At 37.7% G+C, this 25,439-nt stretch overlaps 1 protein-coding gene across 1 annotated transcript in view; it reads right to left on the bottom strand.

Moving 5' to 3' along the window:
* LOC117973391 (transmembrane protein 132D-like) overlaps nt 1-17,021 on the bottom strand; it is a 55,630-nt gene extending 38,609 nt beyond the window's left edge. Inside the window, exons 1-2 of the mRNA XM_059033140.1 lie at nt 16,149-17,021; nt 925-1,825 (exon numbers count right to left, since the gene is read on the bottom strand). Coding sequence (XP_058889123.1) covers nt 925-1,825; nt 16,149-16,227 — 980 coding nt within the window. The 5' untranslated portion in view covers nt 16,228-17,021. The remainder of the gene's footprint in view (nt 1-924; nt 1,826-16,148) is intronic.
* Nucleotides 17,022-25,439: the final 8,418 nt, after the last annotated feature.

Genomic DNA, 25,439 nt, shown 5'->3' with positions numbered 1-25,439 from the left:
GCCCTGCTTTCAATGGACAGACAAGCTTGTAGCATAGTATGATTTCTTCAAATAATAATGAATTTATGTCCAAAGTAATTTAAAATATATACATAAGACAAGAGGACAGGTTGATTTAAGCTTTTTTTTATTTACGACAATGAGCTTTTAGAGCAGATTACAGGATTCGAGTAGCAGATTATGGGATATTCCTCCTACTTCAATTGTTTTTTTGCTTTTAGAACATCAAGAGCCCTGACCTGTCTCTTAAACTTGTGTAGAGGAGATTCATTTTCAAATGTGATCGGAGGATGTCCATGGCAATAAACTGGAAAGGATGCTTTTTAGGCATCTGAACATTTTTACTTTGGATAATAACCAGCTATGGGCAGCATTATAGGTAGATTTATAAACTAAGGAAGGCAGTATGTTACATTGGAGTCTAAAATAAATAGATCCGCCAGATGGAATTTAAATTATTATCCTGGGGGATGGATCAAAATGACCCATACATAAAAAAAAACTTGTTTTCATATAATTTTATGATACCTTGGGAATAAAACATCTAGGTTCAAGTTTTGTATACATAATGACAAATATTTCCACCAAGAAATAAAATGATAATTGATCAGTCTAGGGCAGTGGTTCTCAAGGGACCCCCTTTAATGTGACTTTAACGTGACTTTAAAATGACTAATAACTTCTAGAAAGAGCTCAATCTCGATTTATTTTAATTGTATAAACAAGACATGTCTGACGAATGAAGTAACAGATTGTCGTATTCTTAACCTGACCGAACCCTTCTTCAATGCACTGATGCAATTACGTACAATATAGTAGGTCTGCTTGAGATTTGCATCCCCCGGAAACTCTCCAACTAGCCCCGGTTTGAAAACCCACTGGTCCAGGGCAAACTTTTAACCCAACAGACCGTAAATGTCCTACCTTAACGTGAAAGCATCCACGGTGGAGCCAGGAGACACAGACACATAAAAAGTGACAACATCCCTCTTTTTAATGGGCTTCGAGGACACCTGTATGACAACGCCATCCCCCAGCCTGAGCTCTGCCTGCTGCCCTTCACTCGGGGGGATCTGGTGGAGATGGACACTTCCGATCCTTCGCATTGGGGTAACGGGGGTCTCATCAAACTCGTATTGCTCTGTTCTGCCCCTCTTTGTAGCCTCTTCGTTGACACATCCTCCATTCAGGGTGGATCGAACCATGTAATAGAGCTCCACGGGGGTGCCATCTGCAGGGTCAACAGGTTTTTCCTGATTGAAAGTTTCACCTGTTGGACTGAACCAACTGGAAAGGGGTTCAAGTTCTGCCACACAGAGTCCTAGATTTCCTTGGAGTCTGCAAGAACCTCTGACCTCCTGGGTCTGCCAGAATGCAAACACCATTATACAAGGCAACTTGTCCATTGTGCCCTCGGGGCTTTGGTCATACCAGTTGTTCCCTGAAATGTAAAACAAGACCCGTACTTTGGGCTGGGAGGAGGAGACTCTCCTGTTGAGGATGTAAGACTGGATTTTCCAGTTAAAGCTAAACTGGTTGGTTGTGTAGAAAAGGTCTGCCATCTGGATCATGTCCAGAGGAACGGTCTGCTCCACAGATAAGGGGCCGTAGCTGACGTTGACTATAGGGGCTTGGGCTTGGCTAGCCTGTAGTATTAGGAAGGGCTCTGTGTGAGTCTGCATGCTGGAGTTCCTCATGATATCCTGATTGGCTTCCTTGAGAAAAAAGGATGAGTTGGCGTTGAGGACCTCGTAGTTCACAAGCAGGTACATGGGGAATGATGTAGGTCTTTTGATGCCGATAGAAAGTTCTCGGCTCTCAATCTCTGTAATACAAATAAAAACGTTCATGAATTGCAGCTTTATTCATCAACATCTCAAAATTCCTATAAGGTAGTACTTCCCACTTTTTTAACCAAAACCTGGGAGTTCTTGGACATCTTACTCCATCAGGTTTCCTCTAGGGGTGTGCTGATACTCGTACTCGTAATTGCCTTTAAGAAGTATTTATCGTCAGGTATTAAATAAATACAGTCATTAATGTGTTGATTTCAAAACAAGAAAAGCTGTCCTTCCCTTACCTTTACAACGGAGTACCAACCAATGGCAATTAACTTCCGCATTGAGTGTTTTAAAAGCCGATTGGAAGCGAATGTTCCTCTCTTGCAGGGCGCTTATATTTGTAATGCCATACTGTTGTACTGAGGCTGTAAATTGAGTTTACCCTTATAAAATTGCCATAGTATTTTAACAGAGTATTTTTGCATGATTATGCTATGCATTTACTATAGTTTACTGTGATTTGCCATGTTTTTTTTTCATATGCTTTACAATGCTTGCCTATGCTTTACCATGCTTTAAAGGCAATTACGAGTAACAGTATCAGCGCACTCCAAGTTTGTAATAGCTATGAATTTATAAGATACTTAACACAGCTTTTATTTGTACAGTACTTTGTTGTGTTTGTTTTCTGACCCGTTTATTGATATATATAAATTGAGTACCTATCTAGCCGCACTTAGATGTTTTCAAAGACACGTGTTAATAGAACAAGTCCATAAAACAGAATAGTGAATGCCACTGATGTTCTTAACTCTGATCGAGTTGTGAATGGCATTTAGAAGTCATTCTACATAACTTTAATGCGGACTGCCTTCCTACAAAATACGACTACAACCTTCATACTGACACCCATTTGATCCTATGTGCAATTGAATCTATTAATCCAGCATATGGGAAGGTACTTTCATTTCTCAATAGCTTTCACATACATCACTTCCTTGCAGGATTATTGATTGCAAAACCATAGACCATATACAGTTGCTCAAGTGAACCCAATTTGCTGGCGTACTTAATATACCTTCAGCATCTCAAAATGAGTTTATAAAAACAGGCAGCAAAACATGCTTCTCATTAAAGTAAAAGGGCATCAGCTACCTTTTATATAATCACACTGCTGTCCTTGACCTATACTATAAGGGTTTGCTTTAGTAAGATACATATTAATAATAACTAAGGGAATAATGAAGCCCTCCAGGCAGCATCTCCTACTTTTCCCATGTGTGACACAGCAATGAGATTCAGCACTCTTAAAGGAGTAATGACCAAGACAAAACCACTGCCAATATCATTAGTTACTTTCTCGCAAATCCCTTATGATTTTCCTGTAGATTATTTGTAGAAAACTACTTCGGTAAGGGTAGTAAGTGTTGAGAAGTGTGGGTTCACCACAACACTGAAGAAGGCATCTGCCGAAAGTTAAACCTCAAAATATAATTTTCTAGCAGCTAACAAATAAGTAAATGAACATCATACACCATTAAATAATTTCAAACAGATCACCTAAAGGATATCAGAAGGGCTCTGTGACTTTCATTACATCTTCTTGTGATATGAGGGTAGGGTTAAGTAGAGGTCATTGTCTGAAAGGATGTACAGCTGTGGCCAAAAGTTTTGCATCACCTAGAATTTATATATTTTATTTAACATCATGTAATGAAAGAAACTGCAAAATGGTATCGCAAAAGTCTACCGGAAGCCATAATGGTAGTAAAGTATTCACATTTTTCAATTTGTGTCAGTTTTTCATAAAGTATATGGAAAACTACAAAGCGGTATGTAATTCAATATGTTAACGTAACATTATTCATCAGGTTTCATTCAACATTCACCCGCACATCTCACTCGTAAGACAGAGCACAAGGAGGTTAAGTGACTTTCTCAAGGTCACACAATGAGCTGAGATTTGAACCGGGGACCTCCTGGTTACCAGACCCTTTTCTTTAACCATACATCCTCCTATTAACTTAATAAAAAAAAAACTTAGTTACTTGTATAAAGTGATGCAAAACGACTTGGAGTGATTCAACTCCACATGAGGTGATTGAATGCAGAATCAGGAAACAGCAGCAACTCGCATCGTTTAAATTGAAATTTCTGTATTTTCTAAAATGAACCGCACAGGTTCAACAAGCTGCAGGTCAGTGAGCTGAAACGTGAGTGTCTGTGCAAACCCAGGCAGACTTCACAGATATAGCTGCACACAGGGAACCACAGAGGCTTTTCTGACTGTGCTTAGCAGACTGTTCAGGTGGAAACCAGTGCTGACAGGTGGGGACTAGCTCAGCTACAGAACCTCAATATATAAAAATAAAAATAAGGAGGCTTATTCACTTTCCTGATTCACTTCAGTTGAACATTAATTTTACACAGCTTTCTGTGCCACTGTAACAGCAGACCCAATTGAACAAAGAAAATGACATTTAAAAAGAAAATGGATTATTGTTTTTTTATTGGTTTATGTACCGTTTTCATGCTTTAAAATTTTCACTGGCTATGACAAGAATGTACATTTGTGTATCTTTCATGAAACAGTACTGCACTGTATATAATACTTAGCCACGGCATGTGATATACTGTTTAGTATTGTTATACAGATCAATGCGGTGTACTCTTATCTAGTTCTTCATTACAGAATTTCATATTAAAACATTGATTTTATGTCATCTTGCAATCATTAAAACTGACAGCTGCCGGACAGTGATTTATTAAATGTTTACAACGGTCCAATATTTAAATTGAAATTACATTCTTCAAAATAAATGCATTATTCGTTATTTCATTGCTTTAAGATTTAACCACTGTATGTAATAAGTTTGCACCACAGCAATAATTTACAAAAACATAGATCGATTTACATGTAGTGCAGGTCCTGGCCCTGGATAAGGGCGTCTGCTAAGAAATAAATAATAATAATAATAATAATAATAATAATAATAAATAGTACTCGAATTCCCCTTTCCCACGGCACATCCGGGGGTCTTTCCACTGGCTATTTATCAAGCTGTGTGAAAACCAAACTGTGAAACTCTGGCCTCACAATACATCTCAATCTGGCTCAGAGCCGAGCAGGGTCTCAGGCAGTACACTAGTGTCTTGCCTCCCCATTTTTTTTGAACCCCCACCACCGGTCCACATTACCCTTGCAGTTCCCTTGTGAGGATCAATAACTTCCATTACTTCTCAGAATGAAAAGATATATGTTGTTCCTTTAGATTTGTATTCATTTTGTTCCGTGGTGCCTAGTGCCTTTAATCAGTTCAACCAAACACTGCAGAATGAAGTGACTCTATTGAAGTTTGGGGGTGTCTCAGTTAGGCTGCAAGCATGCATACAGTATGCTACACCCTCACATTCACAAACCGTGAGCAGTTTTTCCTTTTATTCATTCTCACTGCTTTGTACCTGTAATGGGATGAATAAATATCTTTCAGTCAAATTTCCCTTCCTGTGTGCAAAGCACTGTTATCCATATCAACAATACAGTCCCAGGGATGTCCTTTGAATGGCTGAGAGTCCAGTAGTACTAACTCAGACTAGACAGGCAGCCAGGCACTCTCATTAACATTATGGATCATCAGGTTTAAGGTCATGGTTTTAACCCACCTGTCTGCTGCTGATTAGCTTCACAGAATAAATGCATCCGTTTCATTCTGCTTTTGTTCAATGTAACGTATTGCACTCCTAAAACTTCTCAAAGTCAATTTTGTAAAATGCTCAGAGATGCTTCAGGAAAACAAAGGAATCACCTATTTCCGAGAGACACATACTCTACATTTTGGGACAGCTGCAAAAGGATGCAATACAAACTGAATCGGTGGCTTTTGGATGACAGGTAAACTGCAGGTATTGTTTGCAGTCCCCGAGCATTCTAGTACACTGTCTTTTTAAATTGCTGCTGCTTCTATTAGCAGTCATTGTTATCACTGTAAGTTTAATTTTACAACAAGAAGATTGTTTACCTAACAAAGCAAAGCACAGGAATGTGCAGGAACTTCTTTTATTAAAAACCCTTGTAAATGTGCCTGTTTTGTTAACCATCACATTATGAAGCTGAGTACACATTTTAGGATCAATCCTACCAGAGGTTATATGTCTCACAGGCTTTCATAGATACTGAGTTTGCTGAAGAAATCTGGTATACCTTTTCCCAGCTAATTGAATTGAGCCCTTAATCTATAAAAAAAAAAAAAAAAAAAAAAAACAATATACAAAGAGGCTGATTCCATTGCAATACCATAGGATGTGGGTTAATGTAAACCTCTGTGCTCTGTCCTATTTACAGCTTATCCCAGGCTAAACACAAGGAGGGCTGCAATAGCTGGTGACAGCTCACTCCTCTCCTAGTGCTGCTCCTAAATCCAAGCCCGGTAAGAGCTGTGTTTCAGATAAATACCCAGCAGCGCAAGCCCAACAACAACAGCAAGCAATATGCTCACTCAGGATGAAGCCTGGAAAGATTTTGTTCACAGCCTTTTCTCCGTATTTGAAACCGAACCAGATTTTAGGTGGCATTGGCATTGGGGTGGGCCATTGAAACAATCTGTCATTGGCTGAAAACCCCAGTGGTATAATTTTCATATTTTGCACTGCATAGCACTTTTCTAAATCCTTTATGTTCTCTTTTTTCTGTAATTTATCTTTGGAACAAGTGTGGATTAGAACAATAAATATGGATTTGCCTAATAAACGTATCCTTAATTTCCTGCTGTGGCTTATTTCTACTGCTTGTTCTGGCTTTCTCATTAGTTGGCCAGAAGATTTAAACATCTGCTCTTGACAGAAAGAAATTACCCTCTTCCTCCCCCCAAGTGAGCGACTTTGACCTTGACATGTCTGACGGTGCCCTTAGACTGCTGTATATGAACTTTGAGTTAATTAAATGTACAACTAGCTGTACAATTTCCACCAGGTATTCCCTGGAGCAAGAGGTTCAGCCCACAGTTGTTTTAACTTCTATACAACAGCTGAGAATATGCTGAGCACGGAGACCAGGCCTGTTAATGTAAGCATCATAATGGAGACATTGTTTAACATTAACATGCTGTTGTAGTTTACACATCAGGCCATATAACGGCTATGCATTGGTGTTAGAATTAATGGCATAGTCAAGGCAGAGCCCTACATGTAGGGACTTTTATACAAAACACAGATTTAAGATGGGCCATAAAATTGCAAATGGTATTCCATATTGTCGCATGTTTAAATCATTTGACCATGATTTACCTTGGTTAATCATTGCCAGAACTTGCTTGGCACCATTAAATCACGTTCAAAATGTGACTGGAGTTTTGGAACATGTTATCAACATAAGTGACCATTCAAATGTAATGGTCAACTACTGTACCATGAATAACCAAATGTTCGCTACATGAGGACTATTTTAGGTTCCTAATCAAGCTTTTCATTTGACATCCCCAGCGAAAGCTATTACATGCATATTAAACTACTGGGGCGTGGAACATCGGTCACCTTTTTTTCTTACCTCACTCAGACTGCTTCCTCACTAAATATCTTGGTATCCCAGAATATATACTGTGCCTGTCTCAAGTGCAATGGCAGCACACATATTATCTATTTAATACAAATGACTGCCAAGATTGGCATGACATTCAGTCAGCTTGCTTTTATCTATGCTTAGTCAGGCTATATTTGTATTATTACTACTGTGAGAACTGGTCAACAACATTTTGGAAAGAGTATTTGGATTACGATTTGGTTTTGGAGATGAGGTAACAGGCTTAACCTGCCTCGTCATTAGTTAGGGAACCATCTGTTTAGTCAGGACCTGAGACCGGGTTAGGTTTTGTTTCCTTTATTTTCTTTTCAGTGTTTAAAAATAATAAACACACGCTACTTTCTTGCATCTGGTTGTCAAGTGTCTGTTTTGAGGAAAAACCTGTGACAAGAAGGCAAATCATCATAATATATATATATATATATATATATATATATATATGGGAAAAATGCTCCAAGAACATCTGTAAACAGCGTAACACGAAGAAAACAACAACAAAAAAAACATTACAATGACATTTTCAAGCTCCTAGCTTTTCATGGAGGACTGCTCTAATCTTCAAAACATGTTCAAAAGTTATCTTGACATCATTTAAATATACTTTTCAAACATTCTAAACAAATATAGCAAGCCTGCCCTTATCCTTTAAAACAGCGTTCCCAATACTACTCCTCCAAAAGCAGGAGGCAGACACTTTATCAGCTTATTGCAGTCTCATCCCATGTGGCTTATAGTATCTGACAGGTTTTTAGTTCAATAACAGTACTGTTTTTATAACTACATATTCAACTGGGATTTCAAACCCAGAAGCAGCTAGAAGGAAAGCTTGGGAAGAAATGTTATTATATGCCACTGTAATGTCTTCTTAACTCCCCACGGAACCATAAAAATTACATCTATTTTGCATTGCTGCAGCGTTCAGTCTGGGCACACTGCAAGTCTATTTAAGGATATGTTTCTAGAGATTGCATGTGAATAGTTCAACACTGGTCATATCCGTCTTATACAGAATTGTAAGACTGTTGTAACAAAAGTCGTGTTGACAGGGATGAATACATGACCTTTTTCCACTGGCTTTTTATTCAGTGCATTTAACATATTTTCCTTTTTTGTTTTATTTATATGATTTATGAGGCTTTATTTATAACTGCATATTTACTTGAAGAAGGCCTCAGATGTACAATGTAATATTTTAAACCCACAGGGGGATACTAAACTTTTGAAATTGAAATTTGTATTTATTTACTAATTTAGTAAATTACAGGTACTTTGCGCCACTCGCTACACTCTGTTGCCAGATAAAATAAGTATACATGCAAATTTGTTTTAACCTTTATTTATCCAGCATCAAGATTAAAAAGTGAACAGGTCAAATCATCAGCGTTTCAGTGCCGTGCACCTTCACCAGGATTTACACAGTAATGAAGCTCTGGAATTAGTTTAATCAAGGCGTTATTGCACTGCTGCCAACAGGCAAAGGAGAAGGTTTTCCTTATTTGATAGACATTTTAAGACCTAGCAGCGCAGTATGTTGGCAAGGTCTTCAGACTTTGTTCTTGAAGTCCCTGAGTTAGGAAGATTAGCTCACAGAAATAATCCTAAAGTACTCCCCCATATATATACTATAAGCAACAATGCCATAAGGATAAATAGAGTGAAAATAAAAAGAAATACTGTACATCATATTAAAATGTGAGTCTAGCTCTGGAGATCAGTAGTGGGGCGTGCAACACAATAACCTGACTGACTGCATCTTCATGCTTCCTACTCTGTATACAGTTCAACAACCCTGCACCATTACAAGCCTTGTTATTAAGTGGGAAGGAGTCTACTAATGAGCCCACTGGCTGAGCTTTGAAGAATGAAGAGTACAGGAGCCACCACAAAGCAAGCAGAGAAATGTATTATCCATGGAGAGCAGTAGTTTCAGGCTGTAGGTGAACAAATGCAAACAGGCCTGGGAGAACGAGAAAACAGATTACTATGGCTCAACAAGGGATTGTGAGATTTATCAAGAAGTAACTAGCAGGGAAATGTCAATACATGAAGATTGGGAAGCTTGAAGGCAACGTTTTATCAAAGTAAACATGACTGATACAGTGTGAGGTTATTGCTGAACGAAAATGAAAAACATACAGACTCAAAGTACATTCTGCCTTTTTTTTTTTTTTTTTTTAAATTTAGTCGTTGCCAATTAGTTTTTATTATTTTCTCCCCAATTTGAAATGCCCAATTATTTTTTAGGCTCAGCTCACCGCTACCACCCCTGCGCTGACTCGGGAGGGGCGTAGATGAACACACGCTGTCCTCCGAAGCGTGTGCCGTCAGCCGCCCGCTTCTTTACACACTGCGAACTCACCGTGCAGCTGCCTCAGAGCTACAGCGTCGGAGGACAATGCAGCTCTGGGCAGCTTACAGGCCAGCCCGCAGGCGCATGGCCAGACTACAGGGGTCACTGGTGCGCGGTTAGCCGAGGGCACCCTGGCCGACCTAACCCTCCCTCCCCCCGGGCGACGCTCGGCCAATTGAGCGCCGCCCCCTGGAAGCTCCCGTCCACGGTCGGCTGTGGAATAGCCTGGACTCGAACTCGCGACGTCCAGGCTATAGTGCGCATCCTGCACTCTAGCGAGTGTTTTTACTGGATGCGCCACTCGGGAGCACCAACATTCTGCCTTTTTGTATGATGACTTTTAACAGACGTGTTTGTGGTAAGAAACAGAAGCAAAGTTCTCTTTCATTTCAATCTGAGACTGAATGAAATGTGGCACATTCCAGAGAAATTACCCAAGGTCCACAACTATTTCTAAAAATGAAAAACATTGTACAGTAAACTTGAAGATCAAGTTAAATCAAGGTCAAATTAAATTACAGGTATGCCAACAAAGACTAATTCCAAATACAAGACGGCATCATTGTAGCCTGTGTATTTAAACATTATTTTAGTCTGCATTCATTAGTGGAAAGTGTACTTCTCGAAAGAAAGTCTCTGATTTCATGGAGTTTGCATGATGTAACTGAAATTGTCCTTACATTTCCTAAGCAATAACTGTGAGCTCTTTCACAAGGTAAGTGTTGATAGCTACAAGTCAAAGAACTGCACTTGAAACGCTTAAGTACTAAATTAAATCTTCCTCATGTGCATGCAATGGTAAGTATTATAAATTAGTGCTGACTCTTCCTGAAACAGTAGGCTAATGGTTAATGCCATGAGTAAAGATAATGACCGAGTAGCTCTGGAGAGAGCATGGAATTGGGGTTACTGACCTCAGGCAGGCTGAGACATGACAAGCAGAGGTTATCTGAATAAAGTAAACACACATGAAGTCACTAGAGATAATAGACACGGTAGCGTTACGTGCAGCAGAGATTGGCTCTGGTCAGTCCATGCTTGGATTGAGTAATTTCAAAGCTACTGTATGAATACAGACATCATAGATGAGAACAGGGAATTGTATAAATAAACATGCTTTAGAAGGCACTTACCACAACTTTTGACTTAGTGTTCTATAGTCTAAGTTCAGAATTCAACTTTTTGAAGTTTTGGGCAGTATATATATATATATACTGTATATATTCTATTTCATAAGCTAGTTGCTACCAGGTAATAAAAAGTGGCTTTTAAAATATAGCACGACCATGAGTAGGTACTATATAGTAACCTCTTTATAAACTATAAAAATGTACAAACACAGTCCTGTTCCAATTACATGATCGATTCTGAGCTGATTATTATTATTATTATTTATTTCTTAGCAGACGCCCTTATCCAGGACGACTTACAATCGTAAGCAAAAACATTTCAAGTGTTACAATACAAGTAATACAATAAGAGCAAGAAATACAATAACTTTTGTTCAAGCAAAGTACAAGTTTAACAAACCACAATTCAATAATACAGCAGGTAATACAAATAGCAGTAGAACATGCCATAGACCATCATGGAGTCATTACTACCACAGTAAGACATTACAGATTACAAGATAAGCCACATATAATAAAGGGGTATTAAAGTTTGCATCAATACACAAACCCTCTAAATCTAGATCATGAATCCTTGCGTGGTTCAACAAATCAGCCAACAAGTCATTTCCTAGTACTCAACAAGGTACTGCTTGCTTTCCTTTTCTAGTTCAGTACAGGTGACGTATTCAAACTGTCATGTACAAAGCATTCTCACACCCGCTTCATTACATTATAGGAGGCTGTGTGGTCCAGTGGTTAAAGAAAAGGGCTTTTAACCAGGAGGTCCCCGGTTCAAATCCCACCTCAGCCACTGACTCATTGTGTGACCCTGAGCAAGTCACTTAACCTCCTTGTGCTCCGTTTTTCGGGTGAGATGTAATTGTAAGTGACTCTGCAGCTGATGCATAGTTCACACACCCTAGTCTCTGTAAGTCGCCTTGGATAAAGGCGTCTGCTAAATAAACAAATAATAACATTGCACCCCCTGACTAGGCTGGCACTCCACACACAGACATTACATTTCAATCTGACCACGGAGGGTAATTATTATTACCAAGCTTTCCAAAACTCAACTTTTCTATGTATTCCGCAGTTTTTGAATTTACCTAAAAAAACATCCAGCACTACAATTGTAAAAGTATTCCTCCCAAGAGCTTAATTCCCAAATCGGAACGCACTGTAAAATAATTATAAACATGCTGTATTCCATCAGGAACCCCCCCACAAAAAGACATCATGTGATCCTCTGCACATCAAAAAAAAAACTCATTACAGAGATTGTGTTTTACACTGTATTGATTGCAGAATACAAATAAAAACTGCTTTAGAGGGCATGTAGAAAAAAACTACTGTAAGAATCAAAGCTGTTCTTTGCTGCATCAAGAAAGATCTCATTCACTAATGGGTTTGCTGTTTCCTGCACGTCTCGTTTTTTTCTTTACACTATTTGTCGTCGACTCAGCTCAAGACCAAAGCCTAAGGAGAGAGCTCTGTGGCAGGTATGTTGTTTCAGAGTGTTTTATCCTTGATTATGTGCTTGATTACAAATGTATGCCAGTGTTGTTGGTGCAGTTAAACCCGCAGAGATCCTAGTTGTACTGCTTGTCATTGACAAATTCTCACTTCATCTTCATGCATTGATGTAATTCAATCAGTTTTGTACCTTTTTTCCCATATCCGTTGTTAAAATATTGCATGACTTATCCGAGAATTCAGTTTCAATAATGGTGCAACTATCCTTACAGTGGCTTTTCAACAGTACCTAAAATCAAATCATCTGAAGAAGGTATTAACTAAAATATTTGTCTACTTGACTTATTTCTTATAGCTTTAACTTATATCATTTGGAAGTTAAGGTCAAAGATAAATAAAACTGAAAAAAAATGTATGTATATTTAAAAAGCTATTAAAAACCACACACTCAATGACTAATTTTTTGGCACATAAAGGACAACAGCACTGTTGTTTTTCAAAACTACATGCAATGCTAATGGTAGTTCTGGGGGTTTTTTTGCACCACACCAGTGGTTCACAAGATATAGCCTTTCATAGTTTAATAGCCAATCAGATTCTAATTGTGTTATTACCACAAACATATGTCATTGTGATGTACTGTAACTAGTGAACAACCATTTACAGGTATAATTCAATCAGGTGAGTGGTTCTGAAGATACACACAGCATTTAGCAGCCTAACCAGTCAGAGGCCACAAAAGTAAAAAAATCCATATCAGGTTTCATCATAATAATAATGATAAATAAAATGAAATACAAAAGTATAGCATACATATGTACAGCGACTCCTCACCTACAGGCTTGGCATGCATCCTCTATAGGAGATCATATTCACCTAGGTCTTATATTAAAGGGTGAGATAAAAGGAAAATCCTAAAGCTCGCCAGTATTACTTCACCCAAACTTGCCATATTTGCGTGTGCGTTTATTTCAATATATTCAAAGATTACTGGAAGTAGTAAATCTTTTAATGCAATACAAATAGCTCTGCTGTAGCATTTCTGAGTGTTTTCAGCAGCCAGTGAACTCAAAACTGCACAGCTCAGGATCAAGGTTTAGCAGCACATGTCAGAGTGGAGTAATTAAGATACAACAATGGCATCCAACAGTTATTGGCTGTGTTGTGGCATAGAGCATACTGAATTGGCGCTGAATGGCTGAGAGCTCCCCAGTAGTCTATAATAGAATCACACTGTCCACCTATTCAGAGCAAACTCCACAAACCATCTGGTGCCAGAGTTCAAAAGCACGGTTTCTAGATCATTACTCAGAACGTATGATTGTGGGTGTGAAGTTATGGATGATTTAATAATGACAATCAACTCAATGATTTGATGCAGCCCACACTGATGACAAGACGTCCAGGTAAAGCAATGCCCACGGTCAGCCTCAGTCCTTCAGCACTGGAATTTGCAGGGGATTGCTGTGCCAGGAGACCCAAATCTGTTTCATCTGGACTCCTCTTTTTATCTCTTTATCTAGTCAGCTTATTATAATTCAGTCGAGCCGAATCTGGAAACAGATAAGGCAGGATTCAAGGATTTTAAACACACATCTCACATCTATAAAAAAGAGCATTGTTTTTCTAGCAAGTTGATACAAAATATTATGTGTACTGTGAATATTTTGAACACACCAGAATCACATTCGTCTGCCTATGTAAATTGTGAACAGATTTTTTTTTATTTGTATTTGTTATAATATCCTGGTGGGTTTGCTATTGATATCATTACCCTGCCTGCCCATTTAGAGAATGTTGCTTGATTGTTTTCAGATCTCCATTTTGACATCTGAACTTCATGGGTAAATAAAACGACAAGTGTTGGGCGGTGAGATTACTTTAGTAGCAAAAACCTAAAAGAAGTTTAGGTCTATTAAAATCAGTCATAAATATATTACAATACAGTGTGTGTGAGAAGCAGCGTGATTTTATTGCAATCCTATTGGTACTGCTTGGGTATGAAAAAAAAGATGAATGAAAATAAATAAAAACAACACAAATTAGCGGGATTGAATCTAAGATAGAATAGCGATGTACAACAATGACTTTCTAGATGACTGATCAATACAGAGCTCAATCTTTATAGTCCCTCGCTCTCCAGAAACAAATTCCCATGTAAATCACTGCTTTCATTCATTGTGCTGTCGACATTCCTGGTAGAGTTGACTGCCGTCCATTCGGGGCCAAGACCAAGCTGCTGTTAAACTATTGCTGAGCACACTCTTTTACAAGCTACTAATCCACTTCATGGTTTCAACATAGATTAAAGCAGCAATTCTGAAAGTGAACATCAATAAGATGACATCATTCAGCAGCCAATATGAAGGTTAAGGACTGCTTTCGGTCACAAAGGACTGCATTAATTGTATAAATAACAATAACATATGTTCACTACCCAAGTTATGAGGGATGGAGAAATATGCTTGTCCTGCACCTAGTCGTGTGTTTTATATGTAACTTGTTGCTGTAACCTGATCCGGTTGTTATCAGACAATTAAATGGAATCTGATTAAGGATTATCATCAATACAAATCATTCATATTACCTGCTGCACATGCTAGTATGTTAGATGGTACATATCAGCCCACATGAATGGGATAGTATTCATTGATAACGTTCAATTCAATGAGCTGATAACTGATCAGTTTGCTTAAATGCGCCTTAAAATGATCAAGTGCCTGCAAACTAAGCAAGCTGGGCAATGCAAACTAGTTTTTCCACCACGGGTGCCTGAGTCTCTTCCATAGAGCAGGCAATCAATGAAAAGCCTACAGGAGCAACTTTAAGAGAAGAGGGCTGAGTACTTGAATACTCAAAACAAAATTACCAGTGGAGTACTTTGCTACTCTATAAAAATCTTCAATACATTACTTAGCAACAATCGATTCAATTCCATTGTATAGAAGCTGGCGACAACTAGGGAACTTTACTTCAGGGATCTGGTTCTGCACTTACAGTAAGGGATGCTGTTCTAAATGTCAGTCACTCCCCCTCAGTACCCCCACTGGCTGCAGCGGTGGCAGGAGTAATAGAGGGGCAGGCTTCATGCCAGCATAACTGCAAATCAATTACCTGAGGGTTGATCTCTGCCTGTCATTGCATTGGCATTTGAGTACTGGAGGAAATTGAAATCAGTAATATGTTTTATAGGTGAAATCCCAACCCATGTTAAAGCACATTAAAGATCTCTCTGACTTTCAACGTATTCTCACTCCTCTACTGTTGTCAGAGTTCTTCTTAAAGCAAGGCTCTTATTAACGGAGCCCCGTGCCACTGTTTCACAACACAGTGTGACTGCCCAGCTATTAAATGCGTAAAGTTGAAAAACGTTTCGACTTTATGGATGAAGCTGCTTCGGTGTTTGGGATCCACGAGCCTTCAAGGATTTCGGTCGGATCACAATAGAACACTGGAACCCTTCAGCTTACATTTTACAATAATAATAATAATAATAATAATAATAATAATAATAATAATAATAATAATAATAATAATAATAATAAAATATATTGGTACAACACATTTGGAACAATAGAACCAACTATTTTACTTAGTTTACTTTTTGTATTTAATTTGTATGTAAATTATCATTTTAGTAGCAGTGTTGTTGCCGTTATTTAAAATGGGCATTAATTAAAGCAATTACTCAGTAAAAGATTGTGTAATGTTAACATTATTGTGTTTCTAAAATTAACATTCCACACAAGGTTTGTGTGCAGCAAATCATACGTCTGTATTCACTCTTTACTAGTCTAACGTATTGTTTAATGGCAAGAAATACCAGTTTCGAAATAACACCATCGGTAAGAACTTACTTTGAGAGACGGTAACAGCCGACAGTATCACAGCTGAATACAATTGCAGCATCCTCCAAACCCGTCTGTTACAGCACATAATGGCGATCCCACTTACTCCATTCACATCACCTGGAATAGTAACGCTATTGTTGTTTTTTTGTTTGTTTGTTTGTTTGTTTGTTTTTTTAATAGAGTAACTTTAAACTTGCATCTTTTGATAAACATGTAACGGCGTCCTTCATTGTGGTAGTGTGTTACTTCAAATGAGCAGGATACACTGCGAATGAATATCACGAGTTCTAGACACCCTGAAACCATACACCTTTCTTGAGCACAGCAACTTTGGCAAACTAGATCAAAACATTTCTGAGCTTGAGGCTCTCTGTAGCCAAGGGAGGTAGTGTGCAATTTAATTGCGAATGCATCATTTATTTATTCGCTGTACCACAGAATAGAATGTGTTTTCCATAAATCAGAACAAAACGAATCCGTGGATGGGTCCAGTGTTTCAGAAATCTTGAACGCGTTCTTCATTTAAACGTGTCTACTGTAACGCATCATACACACACAAAGTTATATGCTGCATATTTAGATATAGTTTTTGGTGTACTTTTATAGTTTCACTTTGCAGAGATGCGTCGCCTTAGCTTTGTCCCAAGTAAATTCAAGACTTAAATGATAAATCCAAGGTTTCTTTTTTTTTCTTTACCCTTATGTGGTCTTGTCAATTGATTTATAAAAAGCGAAAATAAAGCTCTGGAATTCAAAAAATAAAAGGAATTTAAAAAAAAAATCCATGCCAGAAATCTTACAGTTTCGTGTGTATTATTTTTTTTATTTTTTTCAATAACAAATAATAATCTTTCACTACACTGCATACAGCGCGTCTCTTGTCTCTCAAACTGCTAGTCTACATACAGCAGAATAGACTACTGCTAAACTAGAGCGTCCCGCGCTGCACAGCGTGCTCGAGGGATGAGAATGCCTGCAAATGAAGCTCAACTCAGTTGCTGATGCCTGACATGGAAATGCATGGGCTAAAAACGGCCGAGGTTTGTACACATGGCCCCTAAAGACTGGAGTGAAGCAATAGACCCAGCTCCGGATTATCACACGTTCATAGTAAAAACAAGGTAATCTGTAATCTTATCAAATACAGAATGATTTTTAATCAGTGCTTCGTCCTGTGTATTACTTAATTTTTTCGCTGTAATTCCCTATACTGTAAGATTCAGTTTCATGCTGCAGGAGTTTCTAAACTTAAAACAAGTATGCAGTTGGACCAATAAGATAAGTTGCACGTACCCTTCCCTTCTTGCTTTTCGGCACTATTGGCCATCCTTTATGACTTCTATATTTGCCGTTAACATCAATTGCATAGGCTAGTGGTTCCCAACTCTATACCTCAAGATCCAATCAGGTCCTAAATTAGTTGAACTGGGCAGGGGTCAATTAACTAATTTAGGAGTTGATTAGAGCACAGTCCTGGACTGCAACGGACCTCAAGGGAAAGAGTGGCATCATAAACCCCTGAAGTGAAACCTATTATCATTCAGTGCTGACTACAAACAGAACGCTTGCAAGAATGGGTCTGATTTATGATCTCTCCCAACAAACAAACACATTGCATTAAGTGTGTTTTCCAGAAGTAAACTGTGCCTTTCAGATCCATTCCACTGAACAGTGTGCATGCTTTTCATTTGTGGTGGGGCCCCCCTAAGGCTAGGTATGGACTGTCCTGGTATTGACCAGGTACGCTGTGTGCACTGTACTGAGCCTGTGCATGTGGACTGTACTGTAGATTAAGAGGGTATTCACGCACAGAAACCCTGTTTACAATGGTTCACGATAATTTAATTAGGGTGGCTTACTGCTTCCGCACATGGGAAAATACATTTTTAAAAAAATCAATAACAAGTTACTGCTAAGCGCTTGCAGTGACACAAAGAGTTGCATGCGAAAGAAACAGATTGCATATGGAAGGTCTGTTTCCAATAGTGCTGGCAGAGAAAGCAATTGGTGTCATAAGTACAGTTTGTTAGAGGTATATTAAAGACCAGACATAAACTAGAAAGTAGTATGCTTACCTGACACAAAGCTTGCACTGTACATAACAGCGTGGTGGGATCTACATGGACAATATGTTCATTAACTTATTGAAACAAGAAATTCCCATGCAAACGCAGTTGGAAGGTTCCCTAGATTTAGCCTCCATAAGCAATCAGAGAGAATGTTACTGTATTTAATAACTATGCTGAATAACATCTTGCAACAATCCTAAATGCAACGTTTCATTAAAAGTAAACAGGTTCCGAAGATTCTCATTAGCTTTACCAGTTAAGAACTTGTGCTAATGAATGTTCATTCCAAGTTTCATCACAATTCACTTGATATGATGTCAAATATATGTGAGACATAATACAGATATACAGACTCCAGTGGCAATAATTAGAGTAACCGGTCATTGCATAATTGGCTTTTAGAAACTAAATTAATCAATTATATTATATTATTCCAATTCTAAATCATTATTAATCTAAATCATAATAAAAAACACTTTAGTGCTAATTTGGGAAGAAGAATTTCTATTTAGCTATTGAGTATACCGGGAATAAACAATAGTTAATTCTGCATTGTGCATACTACAAAAATAATTACAATAACTGATAGATTGTTTAATTGTAAGAAGTGAACACTTGCCAACCTGTTTGTGGTTTGTGCTGTTTATTAGATTAATCTGTTTGTTAAAGGCTGATTGAAACTTGGTTTGAGTTACTGTACCAGCAACAGTAACACCGATAGGTATTGAAGTACTGAAGGTATTCAAGCCCATGCCCAATGTGTACACTAGAGGGCGCTTACAGATGCAAGCGCAGCAGACTGAGGTTCTGTACCTTCCTTGTTCCACATATCAACAGAATGTGAATTATGTGCTATGATGCTATTTTCTGATGTCTTTATCCAGCAACACAAACAAAAAACATAAACTTGAGTGTTCTGTGCATACTGAAAATAACATCATGAATAAATGGGCTACATATTGTATATGATGTGGCAATCGTTCTGTTTCATACAGATGTTCATTATATATGTGGGGTGGACTCACCATTTCCAATATACAGTGGTGCCCAGTTAATAGCTCTGTAGTTTCAGATACTCGGTTTACATCAATTAACAAAAGAAACAACGACAATACATATTTTTACAACAAGCACAGTGAATAGGAATTTGCTTACAAAATGAAAGTACCGAGGCCCATTTGATGTTTCTTTCTTATTATTTGCTATGGGCTTGGGGACGAGGAAAAACTAACAAAAAAACATGTGCATATAATACAGCCAGACCTTTTCTGTTCACATAGAAAGGTTTTGGCATCTGAACTTTAAAAGTGTACTTTTACTGGCTTATAAAAGACAGATACAGAAGCTCCTAGAGGATCGAGAGGTGTATTTCATTCCACTGTGTTTTGTAACTGTAGAGAAACACTTTTTGCCCATGTCATGCATGCTCTTCTCGCAGTGGATGAGGTCACACTGCCTCCTAGTTGTTCATAAGCAGTCCATCTGTACAAAAAAAAAAAACCTTCCTGTGCTAAATTAAAGACAATGACCTACACATAATGATGTGTCGACAACAGTGTCCGCAATTGAAATGTCTGACCTGCCATTAAATATTTTATTTGCTTTGTCATCATTCATTTTTTACCTTCTCAGATAAACTACTGTACACATGTTTACTTCCAAGCACTCTGATAAAGAAGTTCATTATATTACCCAATAGGATCAGTGGATTTGATCATATTTAAAAATTCCACTGACTTATCTGCTGTGATCAGTTATTACAACCATGGTTTTAGGTGGTTTCTATCTTAAGTGGAAAACATGGTAGTTCCTAGTAGACCCATACCTCTGTGCCTAATAAACCAGGCTGTGCTGCTACACTGTGATTGTCATCACTGATTGAAAGTGAATGGAAGTACATGGCAGTATTGAGTTAGCAGTACAAGAAGGCGGCATGTACATGTTCTTTAGTGTGGACAAACCCTTCACTACCCTCTATACTGTACAGTAACAAAATGATTTATATTGTTAAAAAGAAAAAAAAAATACAAATATCCAGTAACATAAGAAATAATAGGACAACTTGTGAATGCCAGCTTATTTTATTTGGTCTAAGATGATAATGAAATAATACTGTTACACTTGGGGTTTTGTTAGAAAGAACTAATTCATCTATAAAAACTGATTATTAACAAAATGTAATTTAATAATATAGTTCTAGATTAAAAATAAAGCATTATAGAAAGCAATACAGTATGAGTTATGTTATAATAGTTATCTCATTTGCAGTAAATCATAACCATGAAGAGACCTTATCACAAACAGACATGTGTATTATTGTATTACAAAAATGCCTGATGCCACAACTTTCAATTCTTCTATCTGCCAGCATCAACAAACTACAGTATATGATTTAATAATTAAAATCTGAACATCCCTGTTAATAGATACAAGGACTGAAGCTCCCCTAATTGCATATCACCAGCCACCTGTTCCCAGTTGCATTCCACAGAATGAAATATTGACGATTGCTCACGTGTCAGTATTCCAAGATGGAATGTAGCATGCAACCATTACATTCTAAAGCAGGCTTTTAGATTTATTATTTCCAGCATCAAATAATCATATTTATATATACCTAGTACATTAGAGGCTGGCCTAATTCATTATCTATTTTTTTCTGAGGGTTTCCAAAATGTTTGATGCATTAAGCTATATTTCCTTTTTGGAAAATAAAATGATTGTGGCAAGGTGGCTGTAAGCTAAATTTGGGAATACCTAAATGCTGCAGCCTTGTGATAAGGGTAAAAGAAGCTAGCGTACTGTGGCTTTAGGCTCAGAGAATTAGTGATTGTTTATGCTAGCTTCAAACAGCCTTACATTGGACAACCACTGCATTCTTGTGACAATTTTACAGCAACCAACTTACAAGTTGATGCCTTTGCTCCAGTAATGGCTCGAGGTTCTGCTTAGATCAGAGCTTATAATACAGAAATGGGTTTAAACTTGTTTTTACCTTGTCAGTACAGAACTCATCAAAAAATCTATATACTATAAGGTCATCATCACATTTTTGGTTTAATTGTATGGTGCATGTTTACAGGATGTTTATTCAATTGTAATGAATTTGGATCAACAAATGTCTTTAACTCTTTACATGATTGATTGAATTTGAACTGTAAGTTTGAGGTTCCACTGTACTTCACTAAAGCTTAGTCATTAGCAGCTATGCTAATATAATTTGAGTCCACCATATTCCTTCAAATAGACTTTAGTTGGCTACAGCTATAGCTGATTCATTATTTATTGCTCTCAAACTATTTTTTATTTAATTTTCAACCCAGTTCTTTAATGCCCAGCTTCCTGCTTTGCAAGCATCCCCAGCACCACCCTCCTCCAATAGCAGAAGGTAATTGAAGTGCAATTAAATGTAGATGCCATTGCATGGGTTTTGTTCTACCCCTGGCTGTGATTAACAACCAAGTGCAAATCAATCGCTGCTAGTTGTGCTAATTTCAGTCATGCAATGTATGTTTGGCCTTGCACTAGACCTGCCTAATGAGTAATGCGGTGGAGAGCAGGAACACTCAGAATTCTTCTATTTCCAATACTGCCATTGCATTTTAATATTGTTTCAGTCAATGAGCGCAATCCTTTTCCAAGGACGTTTGTATAAAATAATAGTGTAAAATAAATCTGACTGTAAACATTATGGTTTACAACTAGAGAATATATATATATATATATATATATATATATATATATATATATATATATATATATATATATATGGTATGGCATTTCGATTTTCTAACATTATCCCTGGAACAATATAAAATCACGTAAATGGCTGATCAGAGATTGCTCGGTGTGGTTATTACTGGTGTCAATGTATTCATGACTATCTGCCTTGGATACAGGTGTGCTGAACATTAAAAATCATTATTTATTCTCCAAGCTGTGTGGGACCTACATCCCTTCTCCTTGGTCCCCCTCAAGGTCATACAAGGCAACGTATTGGACACAATTACATTAGCTTTTGAGCAGCATACTGTGTTCTGGTTTTCTTCTACGTGGTCTGTGCTTTGGCTGTCTTTCTCAGTAACTAATAACCACTGGAAATAATCTTAACACTCTGGTCTTGGGAGCGTGTTTTCCGATGCGTACTATTCTTGTGTTTGGCAGACGAGTGTCAAAATACATGCGAATGTCACAAGCGTTGTTTAAAGGCTGCTGACGACTACAAGATAGACAGCAGCAGAGTTTTCTAGTTTATATCGATATACAGATCCTGGTTGTTCCGTAACAAGCGCCGTAAAACAATACCTTCCATTTTTTAAAGGATTGAATCTTTAAAGGATCTTTATACAGTACTAACCGTATGATTTTCAAAACAATTAGAACTCCACGCTATCCTTCAATAGAATCATTTTGTGTGTATTTTAAAATTAACCAGAAGTGGTAAAACCGGGTTTTAAAAAACACTTATTTTGCCCGTTTGAAAAACACACAGTTAATGTTTGACAGAATATAATGTATTTGCAGGGGTGAGAGTACCAAATCACCAAGTCTACTTTAATAGCATTGATAAAACAGCAGGACACAAGCAATTTGAGGATAAGAAGGTCTTAGTCCAAATGAAAAACTGGAGCAGATTATTTTCTGACATCGTCATACAGCTTGTACCGTATATTAGTTTTCCGATGTGATACCTAATGAAAGGGGGGATGAACACTGGTCAGACAGTGTGGCTGCTTTGAAAAAACTTTGTGTACAGGTACAACAAACAACTGTGTGAACATGTTTGCAAAGACGATTTATTAAAGTGCTTGAAACTAAAAAAAAAAAAAAAAAAAAAAAAAAAAAAAATCTATAAATGTACCTGAAATACGTTCTTTTTGCTTTGTGGGTTAACCTACAAACCTATATTTTGATTTTTAAAGATACGGACTTGTATTTTCCTCTATGGACAAATGCCCACTTCAATCTGACACTGTCTACCTCTTCCATCTCAGATCAAAAGCCCTATATTTTCAGCACTACAAAACGTGCTAGGGTTGAAAGAGTAAAAATAGTCTTTTGAAACATCTGAAAGAATATTGATTTTGTTCAGGTCAAAACCAAAATCCACAGCTATTCTACCACTGTGACCATCCATAGCTCTCCCACTCCATTGTATGTATCTCTTTTATTGTCAGCATAAAACACAGAACTGATAGAAAAGCTATGTCTCTATAAGGGCTGCTATTAGCTAAATTGCTGTTATTAAATTCTGAACAGAATGGAGAAAAATAATGGAAATTGAATGCGTTATGTTAATGGGGTTGGCATTCCAGGATTTACTGACTTGAAATCCGAAGGTGATAATGACAGGGTCTGAAAGCAAAAAGGGTTTCTGTAGAGGAATGAGAGGAGCAGGTCTGTCGGTTCAGGTCAAAACCAATTTGCACAGCTATTCTTGGACCGTACAGGTTTGTATTTGACTGTGCTATTGAGAAGGATCATCAGTAGAGCATTGAATAATTTTAAACAGGTTTCTGGACCTCTGGCCTCTTCTACACTAAAAGACAAGGAATGCTGCCAAATGATAGGCATCCATTAAGCCTAGTTTGGTTTAATTGAAAAAAAAGAAAGAGCTCTAGCTAATTATTTCATAGTCTAAGTGCATTGTATCATGCTCAAAACTTGGCAACAGTCGGCAACTTTGGTTCAATGGGAAAAACAGCATACAGCTTTGTGATTTCAAAATGTTTCCTGTTCCAGTGCAGAGAAATATGCATGCATATGCTTACATAAAATATTAAACTAAAGTTGTTATGTCACTTCAACTCAATATAAATACAAGAAATAACTGCGTAATGTTTTTTTGTTTAATGTCCAGTGACAGACGTGTTGCCCACTGCTTCATTACTTAGGATGCGCCGTGATTGCAAGAAGCTTCACAGTAATACTAAAAGGCTGTTCTAATGAGACCTAATTCCATTGTTTGCTTTGCCCGAACCTTCCAGAGTCTTCCCGCTCATTGATTCCTGGATGTTCCTCCGTGATGGAGTTGAGCTTGCTCAGAATCACACAACTGTGTGTGCCAGTAACGAGAACCTAATCCTCCACAAACACTGGGAGAGAATTATGCATGTAATAGAGAACCGTTTTTCTTTTTCTGAAGAGCACTATCACATTCACTTTACTAGATGTGTTCCCAGTCTGTCTTTTATCTTAAACTTTGGCATTCAAAAATAATTTAAACAGTTCACCATGAAACACATCCGAAATTACATCTAACAAAAAAAATCCTGCCCCCTTTTTAATTATTTGAACTCACTATTTTGTGTTCACCTTAGAAAACAACAATATTTCAAAGCTTATCACAGCAATAATTTTAAGCAAAATTTAAACATTTTCCCCATATGATAAACTTGCAATGGGGATTCAAGTTAGTGAAGAAAATCTAAATGACCTGGTCTTAAGAAAAGTCCTCCTTTTTAAATCTGGTTGTTTGTTTGGCCTACACTCTCCGAGAACCCTTCTGCCAACTCTTCACCCACTTCCCTAATTAGCTTCACCTGCCCTTAATTTAGCACTGGAGCATTCTCCAGACAGTTGCTGTTCTTCTGGGGCTGGTTAGATTTGATTGTTTCCAGTTTTTTGTGATTTTTTCATATGCACAATGACTCAAAACTACAGAAGCAATGGGCTGTTCTAAAACATTTCCACACTACTATATGTCTGTGATAGAGTTAACACTGTGGAATAATTTCACTTTACTAAACGTAGTTTGGTCTGCTTTATTCCCCCATCATGAGTGATCCCTTATCATCAGTCTTGCCGGTGCTTCACAGTCTGCTGCAGTTTCATTTAATGCTACAATCTGTAACTGCGCGCGAAGCAGACATTTCTCATGTACCTTCAATCCTGCACACAAGACCCCATCATAGGGAGAGAAAATTGTCATCTTATACAACCAGTCACGATTTCCAGTTTAAATGGTAGACTTCTGTCTTGGTTCAGATGGCATTATTGCATTAAGGTCCACAGTTCCTATTTGTAATGTGGCATAAAGACGTATTCATACAACAAATCCTGAATAGCATAGGTATCGACTACTTTTCATGTTCTATGCTTGCAATGGTCCTGGGTTTCAACAACTCTTTTGTTTAAAGCCAGGTCGATGTTTACACAATGTGGCAGTGCAACTTCTTACAAGCAACCAGCTTGTGTAGCTTGTGTTGGTTCTGACTCAGAGCAAGCC

The sequence above is a fragment of the Acipenser ruthenus genome, chromosome 11 (genome assembly GCF_902713425.1).
Source record: "Acipenser ruthenus chromosome 11, fAciRut3.2 maternal haplotype, whole genome shotgun sequence".
NCBI classification, from domain to species: domain Eukaryota; kingdom Metazoa; phylum Chordata; class Actinopteri; order Acipenseriformes; family Acipenseridae; genus Acipenser; species Acipenser ruthenus.
Note: the sequence above shows the minus strand (reverse complement) of the source record. Positions and strands in the feature narration are given on the sequence as shown.